Raw genomic sequence first — 18,037 nt, forward strand, 5'->3', positions numbered from 1 at the left:
TGTAAATTCCCCACAGAAGGTGAACCTTAGACTTCCCCCTGTTCAGATGTGGAGGCGGAAGGGCAGTTCTTAGGTTTTTCAGTGAAGGAGAGGGGATGAAGGGAGGTCAAAGCACCACATGTGAGGGCACAGCACTTCCCGCCAGTGGCCCACCAGGCACTTCCCTCCCACTGCACGGCTCTCCAACAGTCTGCTTGGACACAGAGGACAGTGTCACACCCAGTCTGTTTCCCACTATAGACAACAAAACTTGCTTATAAAGGTTGCAGGAGGATAGGGGCACAAGAGGTGCAATACAAAGCCTAGAAACCACATTCCAGCTTTGAAGTTTTGAAGCCCACAAGCCAGTATCATCTGATGTAACACTGGGCAGTAAAAAAAGCCCTGATTTTTTAGCAGGGCTCACTACCCTCCTCACCTCTCAAGAAGCTCAGAAGGAGGAAAGTATGGGAGAGATAAACCATCAGATATGGTTTTATATGAAATAGAATGTTAACTACCCTTATCATATTTCTACCCTGACAGCAAGCCTCTTCTGAGCTGTAAGTCCTACTACAGCTACATTTTGGACTATGCACCAGAATTCAGGAGTGTAAAACTGTGGCTTTCTGATCCTATATGCTTTTAAGGGTTGAATTCACTACACAGTCATACACAAAATAACCGAGTCGCATTTCCCTGAGACTAGGTTATTTCACAGCTTCTATGTTTTTAATCAACCCCCCTACCGTGACTAGGCACGCACAGCCAAGTCTGCAATGTTTCAAGTGACAGTCATCCATCCAGTCAAACTGCACCTCTGCCTTCCCTTGCTGGGACATAACCCTGCCAAAGTCTACACAGATGGACCTGCCAGGCACGGTAAAACATCGCAGCTGGGAGTCTGGATCCAATAGTTAAAGGACTCCTACAGCCGTACCCCAAAGCAATGGGAGGGCAGAGACACTGACAAAATGGTGTTGCAGGGAAACGTGTGCAGGGAAAACAGTGAAACCCGCTCACCTCAAACAACCTGATTCTCTCCCTTCCTTACCCTGGTGCCAACTGGGAGGGAACAACCAGACTGGAATCCTAACCTCCCATCAGCTTCCACAAGTCTGGGCAAAAAGTCCCCTTTCCATCAGCAAACAAGCACCTGTGCGTTTGTGTGGTATGAAAAGAATAATATATATATATGCATGTATGTGTGTGTGTATATACGCGTATGTGTATGCACAAATACATACATGCACATATGAGCAGGCATGTTTACAGGTGACAGACAAGAAAGATGCCACCTAAGCCAGGAAAAGGATACCAACAGCCTGACGTGTAGGAGCTCAAATGTAAGCGCTCTTCCTCACTCGCTGCTAACACACAGCCAGGCATCTGATGCCAGCAGAAAGCAATGCACTGGCAGGGTAGGGACTCGCATCTCCTCGGGTCACTTCATTCTCTTATATCCACAACCCTGTAACTATTGAAACCTGGTCCATGACACAGCAGGGCTGGCGAATCATTCACTGATGCAATCGGTGTCCTACATCATCAGTTGTCTAAGTCTATGACATTGCATAGTCAAGCAAAGTGCTTTTTAAGTAGATGACAGAAGAGTGAAAGGCACTTTGCCCAAGTCACCAGAGCAGAAAGTGACTTCCAAAAACCAGCTAACACAGGCAAGTTCATTATCCTACAGTTCAGAGGCACTGAGCCAGAAGATCTGGTGACTGTTAAGAACATGCAGCCATATGCACATTCATAGCTTACAAGCTATGCTTACAAGTAAGCACCCAGAAACAAAATTAGAAGCAAAATCAAAACAAAACAATCCAATAATCATCCACTCATCAACTTTACACGGCAAATCATCTAAATTACTTTCCTCCAGGCTGTCCCAGTCTTACTTTCAAATAGTAACGCTTTAAGCATCTTAATCCAGACTGAAGTGAGGAGCAAAAGCAAATCATTTTTTGCATGGAAAAGAGCAACTCATTCAGCATGTCTACCCACAAGTTTATGGAGAGAAAGGATGGGCAACATGGGCCTGAAAGGCCCAGGCATTACAGCCACCCCTCCTGCACCACCCAGGGAGAAGGGCAGAGCAGTTTGCTGGTGTTAAATCCTTCCTGAAAAGCAGCTAGTAGCCAGTTACACCCTACAATACAAGCAGCCGCAAATTCAGCAGCCTCATTTCCCAGTTTTATGTAGCCACTTGACAGCACTGATGTTTTCAGCTCACTTTCAGTTTTCCTTTATGTGAAAATTGCAATGCCGAGAGATGACTGACCGTTCCAACATCCCTATGTAGTATGACTTCAAATACGTCCACGATAAGCCTGTTTGTGCCATCAGACATCTTCCACTTTAATACTAGGTTAGAATTGGCATTTCTGTACGCCCCTTATTAAAGGATCTCCAAAACACCCTACCCTAGGTGGTTTATGCTGCAGTCAGACCTGCTGTGAGACAAAGGAGTATGTTGGGATCCTTCCACACAAGCGAAAACCAGCTTGTCCTGAGGAGAATGACACAAGACAACACCCCCATGAGAGTAGTTTCAGCATGGAAATGAAGACTTAGAAGGCAAATCACACAAGAGGCAGCTGGGGCATCAGGCTCAGCACCGTCATTGTTATAAAAAGGTATGTAGGACCCCACTGACAACTTATCAGGGTCTTTATTTTAAATCTTATTGTAAGGAAGGAACTCCTAGCAGCCAACCCACTTCTCAGATATTGCTCTTATCCAGAGGAATCTGTCATTTAGTGATCTGACGATGTTTTTCACAGTCCCTGTGCAGTGCTAGACGAACAGCATGCAGCTCATTCTATGAAGCCACGCAGCTACACTGTTTCAGCAAACATGCTTGAATCTTCCTTGAGAAGAGCTAATCTTTTCTTGAATTGAGCAAACACCAATCAAAATAGATTTTTACTTGACCGATTTCACCAAAAAGTCATTTTTAGATGGAGGGATTAAAAGCTAAATACAGCAAGCAGATTGTTTAGACAAGCTACAGTCTGGAAATATAAAGAAAATGACTGTGAAATATAAAGAGGATTAAGAATTGGTTGTAAACAGGGCCAAAATTTTAAACAGGTTCTGAGCAAAAAGCTGTTTCACTGCTCCACAACAGAGCAAAACTGCACATCAAATGCAGACACATTTATTAACGATGCTTGCTGCTTAGCTATGCTCTCTGAAGTGCATTTCCTTCCCCGAGAACAGTTCTTGCACAGCTGTGCTACAGCAGCGTTAGGAAGTAAACAAGTCTGATGTACAGCATGCTACACTGATGCAGTCTCACACCTTTCAGGTTTCTGTCACTTGCTTTGTTGCTCTCCTAACTAAAAATAAGAACTAAACTGCAAACAATCCTAAGCTGCAAAACATCTACGCACAGAGCTCTGCAGCTCTGTAGGCAGCATCTGTGTGAATCCCATGAGCCTGTTTCTCAAGTCACATGCCACCAAAGGGTTCAATGCATTAGAACAAGACCAAGAATATGCCCAGAAAAGGTTTCTTATCCTGCTTAGTTCACCAGTCTATCAAGTCAGGTGCTTCAAAAGACACTTAGAAGGACAACAAATGCAAGGACAAATACCAGTACCAATTGTGCTGTGAGGCTGTTGCACGCAGACAGGAGCCCAAAGGGAGAGGTACAAAGGGCAACACACTTGACACAAGTTTGAAAAACCCCACAGAATCGGTATTTCCGCCAAACAGATTTCACCATTAAACTCGTCTCCAAACATAAAACATACTTTGATTTATTGATGGCTCTTTTCAGCTTCTTCTCCAGTTGTTTCATCCTTCCCATAGCAGCATTGTATTTGGCTGCAGTCTCCTTGTGAACCAACTCACTTCTCGTTTTGGTCTGTTCTGCCTCCATGACCTTCGAGAGGGAAAAAAATAGGTTGAGTGGCAAGACACAATGATCCATTTCTTATCATTTTAATTAACAGCATCTTCATAATCTCTCCAATCAGCTCATGTCAGGAAAGTGAGGGTATAGAAAAAATTACTTTCAATGAACCTATTTAAAAGTCTTCCCTGAAAGGAGCAGCAATATGTCAGATTTGCAAACACTGTGTTAATTACGACAGAGGTGTTGGAGCTTCTTGCATAATATCTCTTACGGGAAGTTCAGAAGAGCTTCGAATTTTGGGATCATCCATTTTTTAACCCAGCTAGATATTCAGGAGCAGAGCAGCACTAGCAGAAGTCACCCAGTCAACATTTAACAGCATTGTTTCAGTTCCCTCCTGCTTCTCTCACGAGAGCCTGCCTTTCCCAGCAGGGAGCCAGCAGGCTGCTCAGCCCCTGGCTGCAGTCCCACCACTCTGGAAAGGGCTGAAAACCAACCACAGCGGTGGGAGGACTGAAATGCAGTTCAGCCTGAATCACCAGTCACCAGAAAACAGCGTGTCCAATGACTGCCTGTTTGCAGAAGGCCAGGAAGCTGGCTTTTCTCTTAAAACAGCTGACCAGCCTCAAATCATGGTTTCAACACCGAAAATGCACAGAGGTTCGAGCCCTGAGCTGACGCCCCTATCATGCAGATGGGGGAGGCTATGCTGATGACCAGCCCACTATCCGGGCAGGCGGATGCTTAACGCGCAGCAGTCCCAGGCCCAGCATGTCAGCCGCTCTCCACAGCCAGCCTGGGCCTTCCCCAGCCAGTCAGGCTGCAGCCCTGCACACCAGCTAGCAAATTCTTCGAACAATCGTTTCTTCAGAGCTTTATAAGCAAATGCTCACTGCCGTGGCATTCTGCAGCAATTAGGAGTCTACAAAAGCAACAGGAAAAGTAAATGTCCCTCCATTAGCTGCTCTGCTCATATCCCATAGTCACGCTTTGCCAGTAATTCTATCCAGGGTACTTTTATTGTGCAAATTTGAGATGTCAGAGGTGTAAGTCACAAAATTTGTTTTGTTTAATGCATTAGCATTCAAGATCCAGACAGGGAGGTAACCGATTTGTTTAAAGCAAGAGAAGTAGTGACACCTCTCCATTGGTCTGGCAATGAGGAGAAAGCAGGCAGTTTTCAGGCTCCCCCTCTTGCAGCTATGAAGGTATCCATACAAAAAGTGGCAGGACTTGATTTTCTCCAGTACTGGATTTCAAAATGTCTCAAATGTGAAACCAACTGCTCCACAACTTCAAGCAAATTTGCTCCAGCTGGCTCCCACCACCAGAACATGCATCTGAGCTCTCGGATCTAGAGAGAGAGAATATTCAAGATATCTTGATTTTAAATAACCTCACCCACAAAGCTCTAATTTCTTGAAAGTGTCCTAGCCCTCAGGCTGAACTGAACAGGAGAAGGAGCACGGTCAACTTTGACTTGCTCGGAGTGCTGCTCCTCTCAGGAAAAATGTCGTGTTGTCCTTTGATGCCTAAATGAAAGCGTGAAACTGCTACATGCCAAAGCTGAACTGCATGAGCATCAACTAGAAGCTCTTGCTGCCACAACTGGAGGCCACGTTTTGCTCATCTGCACACACCATTTATTATTAAACAAAGAAGTTGCTACAGAACTTTAAACTATGAGAAAGAAAGGTTTCCAAAGGCTCTTTTGATTAGATATAAAATCATATACTCAACACCAACACCCTTCAACTATTTTATGTATAAATAAGGCATCCACTTTCAAAGAAAGGTCAAAAAAAAAAAAAAAAAAATCTATCAGATTCATAACAGGCTCTGTCCTGCATCCTGAGAACAAGTTGCAGCCTCTTATCTTGAACAACTGTTTGAAAGCTAGGTTGATGCGATGACTTTCCCTAGTGAAATATGTCAGACAAGGCTGGTTTTAGCATGGAAGTGTCTTAAATTAAAATGCAGGCTCCAAAGACTGCACAGAAGCTGGTTCGCCTTCTTTGTAGTGTGGCAAGGAAACTGCAATTTAAAAATGCTGGAAGCTACAAAATAATGGAGCGGCTGGCATTTGCCAATGCTCAATTAAATGTCAATCCCTAACATCCATTCTTGGGGCAAAATTAGCATCAACTTTGATATCTGGGATGAATCACATGATAAGTACTACCAGCATCAGGGTCATAAAGCAGGTTAGGTGTCCAGTATCATGTTGATTTTGCACATCTTTCATATCAAACATCACAGAAATGCTGAACCTTGCAGAACTGGGATTTGAGGATGACAGATCGTAAACACCTCAAAATATCTGATAAAATATGGAATTTGCTGCCAGCCATATATACCCACGTTCATTACCCTTTCCAGAAAGAAAAAAAAAGGCTGCATACTTCATCCTTTTGAGAAATCAGTGATGTAAGGAAAACCATCTCCCCCCACTCCCTTGTTTTCCTATGGGCATTCCATCATCATGTTCACATTACCTGCACAAGTCTGCAGAGAGGCCAGAGGCAGCCTGTCCGCTTCCCCTGGGACAGTGGCTCAAGGTGCACACCCAAGGCTCAGGACAATACCAGGAAGATTGTGAGGTACCTCTGTGGAGATCCATCACTTGCCAAGATGCATTTAAGCATTTCATTCAGACAAGAAGAAACAAAAAGATCATCCACCCCCCCCAAAAGCCAAACGGCCTTTAAATAGAGAAACTGTCCATCAGGACAGGTGGACAGAAACAGACTGCAAACCATGCTGCCACCTCTACGTCTGGGAGGTTTGATATAAGACCAGCTAGGGAAACCTCTCACCTTTTAAAAAGGTCTTAGAAAATGACCAACAAGGCTTGTGGGGGAAAGAAGTACTTTTTTATCAGACCTAATAATACAGTTGGGGAAAAAGCAGTCTTATATGGACCTGTAAACAAGCTTTTGGTCACAGTTACCGAATAAGCTGTTTTGTCTAATAAAAGTCACTGTGCTTCTACCACCAACCTTGCCTTGTTGATGCTCCTAAGCCATCGCAGATGCAACAGCATCACTTAGAAAAAGGCAGAGATAAAAGTGAGGATGACACCTCTTCAAATTAAGACTGCTCAAGACACACCTCTCCTCCTTACATCGTACCTGCTATTCATACCCTTGGGTCAAGCAGGGGATGTACTCTTACACAAAAACATCCAAGGTGGGTGAATTTCTAGGATGCCCACACGTTCACTGGACATTTCTGTAGCCCACACCTGCCCTTAATTACTAGATCACCTATTCCAGGCAGAATCATTCTCCCAGGTAGCACAGGCTACAAGATACAAATATTGGAAAACAAAACAAAAACCCCAACACTGGTATCAATCAATTCCTCTTCTCTCCTTCCCTACCCTCTATTTCCAATCCAGATTGATAATATTTACCCTCTATTTCCAATCCAACTTAAATGCCCCTATGCAAACGCACATAGCATGGGGAATAAACAAGAGGAGTTAGAGACGTGCGCACGCCTGCAGGGCTACGACCTTATTGGCATCACGGAGACGTGGTGGGATGGCTCCTATGACTGGAGTGTTGGGATGGAGGGATACAGGCTCTTTAGGAAGGACAGGCAGGGGAGATGAGGAGGGGGTGTCACCCTCTATGTCAATGACCAGCCGGAGTGCATGGAGCTCTGCCTGGGGATGGATGTGGAGCCAACCGAGAGCTTGTGGGTCAGGATTAAAGGGAAGGCAGGGACAGGTGACATTATGGTGGGGGTCTACCTCAGGCCACCTGACCAGGAAGACCAAGCAGATGAGGCCCTCTATAGACAGATAGGAGCAGCCTCAAGGGTGCTTGCTCCTCAAGGAGCAAGCCCTCAAGGAGGGCTCACAAGCCCTGGTCCTCATGGGGGACTTCAACCATCCCGACATCTGTTGGAGGGACAACACGGCAGGGCATAAGCAATCTGGGAGGTTCCTGGAATGCGTCAATGATAACTTCCTTCTCCAAGTGGCAGAGGAGCCAACAAGGAGAGGTACTAGGCTGGACCTTGTTCTCACCAACAAGGAGGGGCTGGTGGGGAATGTGAAGCTCAAGGGCAGCCTTGGCTGCAGCGACCACGAAATGGTGGAGTTCAAGATCCTTAGGGCACCGAGAAGGGCACACAGCAAGCTCACTACCCTGGACTTCAGGAGAGCAGACTTTGGCCTCTTCAGGGATCTGCTTGGTAGAGTACCATGGGACAAAGCCCTGGAGGGAAGAGGGGCCCAAGAAAGCTGGGTAATATTCAAGGATCACCTCCTTCAAGCTCAGGAGCGATGCACCCCAACAAAGAGGAAGTTAGCCAAAACCGCCAGGAGGCCTGCATGGATGAACAAGGAGCTCCTGGACAAACTCAAGCACAAAAAGGAAGCCTACAGAGGGTGGAAGCAAGGACAGGTAGCCTGGGAGGAATACAGAGAAATTGTCCGAGCAGCCAGGGATCAGGTTAGGAAAGCTAAAGCCCTGATAGAATTAAATCTGGCCAGGGACATCAAGGGCAACAAGAAAAGATTCTATAGGTACGTCAAGGATAAAAGGAAGACTAGGGAAAATGTGGGCCCTCTCCAGAACAAAACGGGAGACCTGGTTATCCGGGACACAGAGAAGGTGGAGGTACTCAACAATTTTTTTGCCTCGGTCTTCACTGGTAAGTGCTCGAGCCTCACCGCCCAAGCCACAGAAGGCAAAGGCAGGGACTGGGAGAAGGAATAGCTGCCCACTGTGGGAAAACATCAGGTTCGAGACCATCTAGGCACCTGAAGGTGCACAAGTCCATGGGACCTGATAAGATCCATCCACGGGTCCTGAAGGAACTGGCAGATGAAGTTGCTAAGCCACTATCCATCGTATTTGAGAAGTCGTGGCAGTCCGGTGAAGTTCCCACTGACTGGAAAAGGGGAAACATAACCCCCATTTTTAAAAAGGGAAACAAGGAAGACCCAGGGAACTACAGGCCAGCCAGTCTCACCTCTGTGCCTGGGAAGATCATGGAGCAGATCCTCCTGGAAGCTATGCTAAGGCACATGGAGGACAGGGAGGTGATTCGAGACAGCCAGCATGGCTTCACCAAGGGCAAGTCCTGCCTGACTAACCTAGTGGCCTTCTATCATGGAGTGACTACATCAGTGGACACGGGAAGGGCTACAGGTATCGTCTATCTGGACCTCTGTAAGGCCTTTGACACGGTCCCCCACAACATCCTTCTCTCTAAATTGGAGAGGTATGGATTTGATGGGTGGACTGTCTGGTGGGTGAGGAATTGGTTAGATGGTCGCATCCAGAGGGCAGTGGTCAACAGGTCAATGTCCAGATGGAAGTTGGTGACGAGTGGTGTCCCGCAGGGGTCCGTATTGGGACCGGTACTGTTTAATACCTTCATCAATGACATAGACAGTGGGATCGAGTGCACCCTCAGCAAGTTTGCAGATGACACCAAGCTGAGTGGTGCGGTCGACATGCCAGAGGGATGGGATGCCATCCAGGGGGACCTGGACAAGCTCAAGAAGTGGGCCTGTGTGAACCTCATGAGGCTTAACAAGGCCAAGTGCAAGGTCCTGCACCTGGGTCAGGGCAACCCCCGGTATCAATACAGGCTGGGGGATGAAGGGATTGAGAGCAGCCCTGCCGAGAAGGACTTGGGGGTACTGGTGGATGAAAAGCTGCACATAAGCCGGCGATGTGCACTCACAGCCCAGAAGGCCAATCGTATCCTGGGCTGCATCAAAAGAAGCGTGGCCAGCAGGTCGAGGGAGGTGATTCTGCCCCTCTACTCTGCTCTGGTGAGACCCCACCAGGAGTCCTGCGTCCAGCTCTGGAGCCCTCAGTGTAAGAAAGACACGGACCTGTTGGAGTGGGTCCAGAAGAGGGCCACGAAAATGATCAGGGGGATGGAACACCTCTCCTATGAAGAAAGGCTGAAAGAGTTGGGGTTGTTCAGCCTGGAGAAGAGAAGGCTTCAGGGAGACCTTATTGCCGCCTATCAGTACGTAAAGGGGGCTTATAAAAAAGATGGGGGCAAACTTTTTAGCAGGGCCTGTTGCAACAGGACAAGGGGGAATGGTTTTAAACTAAAAGAGGGTAGATTTAGACTAGATAGAAGGAAGAAATTTTTTACGCTGAGGATGGTGAAGCACTGGCACAGGTTGCCCAGAGAGGTGGTGGATGCCCCATCCCTGGAAACATTCAAGGTCAGGTTGGACGGGGGCTTTGAGCAACATGATCTAGTGGAAGATGTCTCTGCCCACGGCAGGGGGGGTTGGACTAGATGACCTTTAGAGGTCCCCGCCAACCCAAACTATTCTATGATTCTATGTCTGGGAAAGAAAGGTTGGTGCAGAGTATATATTTTTAGTGAATAAGTCTGCACAAGTAGCTTTGTTCTGCCCAAAAGATTTGCATGATATGAAGTCAAAGATGGACTCCAGGCAAAATTTCAGTAATAACAACAGATGCAAAAGAAAAATCTATCAGTGAAATTCAGCAAAGCTGACCATCTAAGCCAGAGAGTTACTCTGGACAACTGTTTCTTTCTCAAAAAATTAAATTGATGGCTTTTCTAGGGGAAGAATTAGAAATAAAAGAGGTAAGAGACAATGCAAGATCAGTAAACCAGGAGGACAGAATCAACAATACAAGGGATTGCATTTAACCCCTGCATTTCCAGGGTGAAGTGACAGAGAGATTAGGGCAGGGAAGGATGTGGATATTTTTGTTGTTTCTTTCACAGACTTCCCCTCCCCTTTTTCTCCAAGTATTTCTATCTGCAGGAAGTATCTCTTCTCTCTACATCACGAAAGCACCCACGTGTTTTACACTGACAGATGGTACTTCACAGTATAATATCAAAGGGAGCTTCACAAGCCAAATTAAACCAAGAGGGAGCATGCCTCCTCCCTCTTTACTCTCCCCTCATCCCTTCCTTTTTAAAATGTCTCATGATCAAGAGCCAAAACATTTCTTCTCCCTGCCAGAATTTATAAACTGAACATATCTCAGGAAAGACTGTAAAAGCAGAACCTTTTTAAGATTGCAGATTGCATTGCATCGGCAATTAGAAATTAGCAATTTCTCTTGAAATTCACGATCATCTTTTCTGCTCCAGCTTGTCTCAAACTTGAGGTAACACATCTGTCAGCACTTTCATTTTGTACACATTTATGAATGATTTTCAACAGGAGTATAAACGTAAAGATCTCTCTCCTTCATCCCTCCAAAATTCTCCATCCTTTGGCCCTTTTATAGCCCTGCTCTCTGCACCCCAAACTGCAGCATTATAATTCAAGGTACTACCAGAGAGGCAACACACTTCCACTTCCCAAAAACATTTTCTCAAAATTTTAAAGACAAACTGCAGTTACCAAAAATCTCGTAAGCCAATGGCTAACAGTGAACAGTACTTTTCTCCTCCAGGCAGCTTAAAAGCTCATCAAACCGGTCTACGTGCAAGCTATGTGACTACATTTCCATTATAACCAACAGAGAATTCATCTTACAATGAACTTGCCCCTCTGGTCACATGAATTGTTCTCCAGACACCATCGACTTATTGATCAGACCTCCTCTGACTATAAGGGAAGTTTAGGCAAGTAACTGGGACATACAAAGTAATGTTCTAGACACCTGAAACTGATGAGCTAAATCCCAGCCTAAGTGTCATTACACTTACCTCAGATCTGTGGAGAAATGAACATCTAGAAAAAAACACAGGAATTTACCCAAAAATACACATCAAGTTAAGAGTAGAAGTGGGTAAAGCACCTGCCTGACTTGCACGATCGCTTCACAGTCCTGTGCTTCACTGTGGTCAACACATAGCTCAAGCACAGACATTTACAGGGATTACTTGCATCTTCACAGGCAGGCATCCAGCTCCTATTTAGGCACCCAGCTTCCTTTGGAAACATAGCTCAAACTGCAAGGTGAAAAAATTGCTGAGTGACAGCCTGTACTCCCTGCACCTATTCATGCTGGTCCTGTCTGCTCCATGAATAAAAACATCTTCCACGTGTTCTGCTTCCAGCCCACCCAGGATAAGCAAAATTTCAGTAACTCTCCCATTTCTCATCAGTTTAATTATATGATTTTCTATATCAGTGGCTACAAAAGCCTTGTTTACAGTAACCTGTTAGACTATCACATTAAAAATAGTGTTAATAGCTTTTCAATCTATGAAGAAATCAAAAAGCAATTACAACATGCAACCCTTATCTCCATTTCCTCCCAGCGAGGGTCTGCAAACAGCATTTCCTGTTTGGTACTCTGGAACCCAAGTCTTTGTCCACATCCATTGGGTCAAGTGCAAAAGTAACTTGGCAGTATTTCCATACATGCCTGTATAAAACATAAGTGTCTTGTTTGTTCTCTTCCTTACCCTTTTCCTTTATGCTCTGTGTTTGCATTGTTTGTCAGCTACCAAGCTGCTACAGGGCTAGGATTTTGTTCCAAATTTCAGATTAATTCAATACAGCCTGCTACCTCTGCCTAAGAAAAGCAAATAAAAACACTTTACTCTTGCCTGACATTTCTATCAATAGAGAAACAAATGAATTAGTAGCCCACTTCAACATTTGGCACAGAGGTGCTTTTCTGCACTTGATTCATTGCTGTACAAGGCCCAGTGCAAGATTATTCTCTGCCCAGTACAACTATCATTTATAAATACATGCAAAAAAGCTAGCAAATCCAAACAACTAGAGCATAAAAACTTCCTCCAAGAGTGATTTTGTATGTGGAAGTAGAGAAGTTCTATTTCTTAACTGTTTCTGAGGGTGAAGGCTGAGGGTTTTTGCCATTAGTAATTTCTAATGTAATTAATAGTTAACGATCTAAGTTAACAGCAACACTGTGGCAGTCAAGAACTTTTGTTCTAGTAGATCTCATCCTCCAGCCTGTTTTCATTCATAGCTTGGTAGGGAATGATGATGTTTTCTGCTCCTCGAGACCCCAATTATTCTGTTTACCTCACTGAACACTAAGCACTTCACTAATCACATGCACATGAAACCAAGGAAGTATTCACTCTGCTCCTAAAGAAGTTATAAAATCCAGTCAAGCACTCCAAACAAACTAATGCTGGGTCTGTTCACTCAGGCCTTCCAACAGCATTTTCACCCTTCTTGGCTCTGGCCCTAGCCTTAAGACCTCCAGTATGGCCAACGAAAATCACAAGACAAACTTCCATATAACTTTCAAAATCTGCTGTACCCTGGAAAGGTACAGATAGGTGCCTTCTGGGAACTGAGCTTACCCAGACTACTTTAAGCGCCAGGAAGAGTTGAGTAACACACTTTCCATTCAAGGAGCCACCAGCTGCTCTCTACAATCCAGTCTGTGTCTAGGAGATTTTATAACTGCAGTAAATAAACCTAAGGTTCCTATTTACTGTTCAGCTGTAACCATCAGAAACATTATGGATTGAATCAGTCCTCCAACAAGCAGATATTCTGCATTCAGTGATCATACGTATCAACACCACCAGCATGATTCCACCAAACACTGTCAGCAGCCATCTTCTGCTCTAAATCACTGGGTTTGCCCATCTCAGGTGTAATCCTCTCACAGACTGTCAGGGAAGGAGTAAGGGTTATAGAAGGACACAGGGATCCCCTTGAAATATCCAAGGAAAAGAAGAATCCATTTGAACTGTCAAAATTGCTAGCATTTCTTTCCTCACCCACCCCAACACAATTTTGCATTATGCCAGCCAGAGAGAGGCAGCCGATACGTGGTTGCTATCACTCTCCACCAGATCTCAGCAGTTTAGCAGTCAGGAGCTCTAAGCAACTCCTTCGATGCTTCCAGTTTTCTCACCTATTTATTCTGAGAATCAAAAATTGTGTGTGCATTTCTGGACTTTGCTCATATTGAACAGGGATAACAACTAGGGAAAATGACAGCTGCTGGTGTCCTGGCGCACACGCACTGCAAAGTTGGGGCTCCCTTCAGAAACACACAGAGGTTACCAGATCTGAAATACCTAATGATAACAGGGACAATAACACAAACAAGACCCTGGAGTTTGTTTTCTCTTTTTTAATATATACCAGGTTTTCCATCTCCCCCCTACACACAGCCAACACCCTGTTTCTTCATTAGGCAGCTGGTTTTTACAATTCACTCTGAAATAGAGGCTTTCTTATAACTGAGAAGCTTCTGCAACAGAACAGAGCTGCTGCATTGAGGACTGCAAGACAATACGAACATTATATGGCACGCTAGCATATTTGGAATAGCAAGTTCAGCTTCACTGGCATATTAAGGGAACTCTGACAGAACAAAGGTTTTTAACTTCGATTTTTGGTCCTTTCATGTTAAAAAAAAAAAAACTTTCTGCCCTTTTTTTTTAACAAACAGGAAAAGAGAGACACAGCAAGTGACAGAAAAATTCTTCTTGACAGCTGCTAAAATTAATACTGCCTTTCATTGTTAGACAGTGCATCTCTTCTGTAGATTTAAAAAGACTTTACAAAGGAGGTAAGACCTTGTCTAAATTTGAAAGTTAATTCAGGATAGAGCAGTGTGCAAGCTTAAAATGCAACATACATTTTTGAGTAGTTCTACATTCAAACACACATTTCTGAAGCGAAGTGCCTTGTTCAACTTATTTCATACTAAGAACAGGTTATACTAAAATTGGAACATGTCCCTGTTTTTCCAGAGTAAGAGTTTCCATAACACGTGTGTTCAGGAATAGCCATCCCTATGCAATTATTCTGGCATAACTCCAAATGCAGATATGCCTTAAGACATTGTTTATCCCTATTATATAGATGGTAATTAAAAAAAAAGTTTAAAAAGTTAAAGAAAACTTTAGAGACCTACTCCGCTGGCTACTAGCACAGCCAGATAGAGAACTATACTTGCCCAGTAGCAGCCCAAGGCCCAAATCATTTAACCTTAGGCTTCATAATTTTCTGTAGCTTCATTTCCTACATGTCATGTATCTGGACCAATATAAAAATTTGGTCTTTTAGAAACTAAGCCTCATACACCACCAGAGAACACAAAATATGGAAAAGACAGATGCTGGGGCAAGTTTGTATTACCCTCTGAGTAGCATGGTTGAGCATCTCTTGCCAGGCAGAGTCAAACTGACGTTTATCATCTTCCAGTAGCCTCTGCTCAGCAAGTGAAATGGTCTCTTTTGCAGCACGCAGCACTTCAGTGGCCCTCTGAAAATCCTGAGTCGCCCTCTGAGCTTCCAGCTGTGCCTATAAAAAGAGAAGCTGGGATCAGACACAAAGGAACCCTCACAGTCACCTTTAGAAGATCAACCACGCTAATCCCGGGACTTTAAAAAACACTACTCCAGCGTTCATGTTTCCCAACCTTTTACTTGGCAGTGACACATATTTCCTCACTGGAGTAAGTACTGCCAAGACAGCAGTTCCCACCCAAACAGGTAATTTGCAAAGAACTGTCTCATGGTGTTCATAGTCAAAAAAACCACACAGCTGATGGCCTACAAATAAGCACCTGGCTGAGAGATAAATACCTTATGATGTAGGTTTAATCACTGAGAAACACAACAAAAGAAAACGCAATAGCAAGCTTGTAGCATGTCAAGAACACATTGAGAACGGCACTCCCTGAGTTTAGTCAGGGTGGATTTTTATCTGGTGCACCATTGATCATGCTGAGGAAATGTTTTGGATGTAGTACGTTGCTATAAAGCATAAACAAGTTTTCTGAGAAGGTGGCTGCTAATTCTTTGGACATTCTCCTACTTTGCTATCGCTGGGACACAACTGGTGCAGCAAGTCCCCAGTACACAGACACGAAGGTAACCAAGGGAATTTGCAATGCATGTAAAACACAGATAAAGGCCCTGCTATGTCCTTTGGAAACTGCTGCTTCTTTTCAGCAAAATAACACAAAGTTTGAGCTTGAGGGAAGCACTTTCAAGTGTCTGCATGGAAGCAGGGGAGAACAGAGTCTTCTGGTGAACTATATGGTTCTTGCCGTGAGAGCAAAGACTCCTCCAAAACAACATACAACCTTCCCAGAAAAGCAAGCACAGCTTAGAAGCTATCTAACCAATAAGCTGTGATCTCTTTTATTCTGGACCAAAAAAAATTCTCCAAGACACTGCATTTACAGACCACCTTCATCTCTCCTGAAGGTTTTAACAACGCTCTCACAATATCCAAATCCCACTCTGAACAGTCCTAAAGTAAAATGCTCACATCCCATCTTGCAGGTTGGAGCCACCTCCATTTTTCACAGCTGAGCAACGGCCCTCCAGGGTCCCTAATGCAGCAGCAAGCCCTTGCCTATTCAGACCAAAAAGGGAGAGCAGCCAATAAACCAGAAATAATGCCAGTCATACAGCAGGTTTCAGTAGTACCGTGGTGACAAAAGTCATCACAGAGTTCAGCAGTCTGCAGCGTTGCACTTTAGTACCAGTGACAAGTCTTAAATGTTCAAAAATAGGTGACTCTACAACAAATAGACAAAGAATATCCATTAAGAAATTACTGGTGTTGGCTGGGTTTTGGTTGGTTGGGTTTTTGGTTTTTTTTAATAAGATAGAGATGTCCTCTCTTTTTAGTTATCACTGAATGACTAGCAATTTTAACATTCAGGCTTTCAAACATGCAGGTTTCACATTGTTTTCCTTCATCAGAAATTTTTAATTTCTGAAGCTTTTGTGTTCGTTTGCTGTCTCTTAACTATATCAGCACTTTACTGCCCTAGAGTCCTTTTGAAGTTGATGCACAAATACCTTGTTTAGCTCAAAAGTAGAATTTTTACCTGAACTTTTCTACATTACATATTTTATAAATTTCTATTTAAAGTAGTATTTTTGAGCTGTTTTGCACTGAAACACCACCCTTCAAATGTAAGGTTCGCATGCAATTAATTGAACATCCAGCACTGTGAAGACAGTTTTCATTTACACTTCAATAATTTTTTTAAAAATAAACTGGAATTACCCAGTTTATACCTATGGGAAATGTCTTAGACCAGACATGACTGACAGAACAAAATAATGAATAAAACTGTACATGTCATGGTATATGGAGAAGGAGTCTTAGGCTGAAACGGGGGAAAGGACTCTGACATACAGAATACTAAATTGAGGAAGGTGAAGTCTTATGAATAAAGGAAGAGGGTTTAGTGTGAAGAAATGGTGGTCATTTGGGAAGTGGCTAAAAATCCCTGATACAAAATGGGAAATAAGTAGAACAATGGTGCATTTCTCCAGCAAACAGCTGGCTATGCCTCCCGAACACCAGCTGCATCAAATAGTTTCGCACTTGAGACACCACAGTTATTTGTAAAAGTAATGGAAAAAACCCTTCCCTCCCTGCCCCATGGCAGGGGAGACGGACTCCTAATTTAAACACAAGTCTCAAAAGGAAATAAAGCACGCTAAGTTTCCCTCACAGTGTCCTGAAATAGCAGCAAGCTCTTTTACTTCCTTCCCCCTATCACACAGAGAGGTACTTCACTCCAAAGTGACTGTGGAAAAATAGGAGTTATGTGTCAGAGGTCCTTCAGCTACTAGCTGGAGAGGGAAATCAAATTCATCACAATCAGTGCAGTAATTTCCTTCCAACCAAGGTCCTTGATGCATTTCCTTCTGAAGTGGCTGCTGGTGTTTTCCACAGAAGAGAAATTCATCTAACCATGCCCTTTGCTGCTTTCAGGCAGCTTACACCACACCACCCTGCCTAAAGCCTTCATGAAGAGCCAGGGCATTAAAGTGTTCATTTCCATGCAGCACTGCACATCCCAAAACAGCACAGAGCTTTGGGCCAATATTAGTGGATAAACAGCATCCTGGTGTAAATTCATTGTTAATATGGTCTCTTAGAAAGACTAAGAAAAAAACCCACACATTGCATCTCCTCACCACGCCAGTCACCAGCTGCCTGTTTCAAATGCATTAATACATTTTATAAATTCAGAATAAGCCTGACTAAAGAATATTTTCATTTAGCCACTAACTAACTTAAATCATGGTACCCACCAAGCACAGGAAAGCCATGGGAGGATCTTTAAACAAGGCTCAACCTAAGCTTCCAACAAAGGACGCAGCAAGAAACCTGAATCTTAGTCCCCAAAATATCTTCTGGTGAATTCTCTGAAAATTCACAACTTCTTTTTTCTTCCAGTAAGTTTGACCTATGCTAGTAAAGCGATCAAATGCAAATAAAGACCAAAAGTT

General features: G+C 44.0%; 1 protein-coding gene across 2 annotated transcripts in view; it reads right to left on the bottom strand.

Annotated features, from left to right (window-relative positions):
* The window catches only part of SH3BP5 (SH3 domain binding protein 5), an 87,640-nt gene that overhangs the window by 39,208 nt on the left and 30,395 nt on the right, over positions 1-18,037 (bottom strand). For both annotated transcript variants that reach the window (XM_076331086.1, XM_076331085.1), the window contains exons 4-5: positions 14,910-15,074; positions 3,744-3,874 (exon numbers count right to left, since the gene is read on the bottom strand). In XM_076331086.1, the coding sequence (XP_076187201.1) occupies positions 3,744-3,874; positions 14,910-15,074 (296 nt within the window). The remainder of the gene's footprint in view (positions 1-3,743; positions 3,875-14,909; positions 15,075-18,037) is intronic.

Source organism: Aptenodytes patagonicus, chromosome 2 (genome assembly GCF_965638725.1).
Source record: "Aptenodytes patagonicus chromosome 2, bAptPat1.pri.cur, whole genome shotgun sequence".
Taxonomy (NCBI): Eukaryota; Metazoa; Chordata; class Aves; order Sphenisciformes; family Spheniscidae; genus Aptenodytes; species Aptenodytes patagonicus.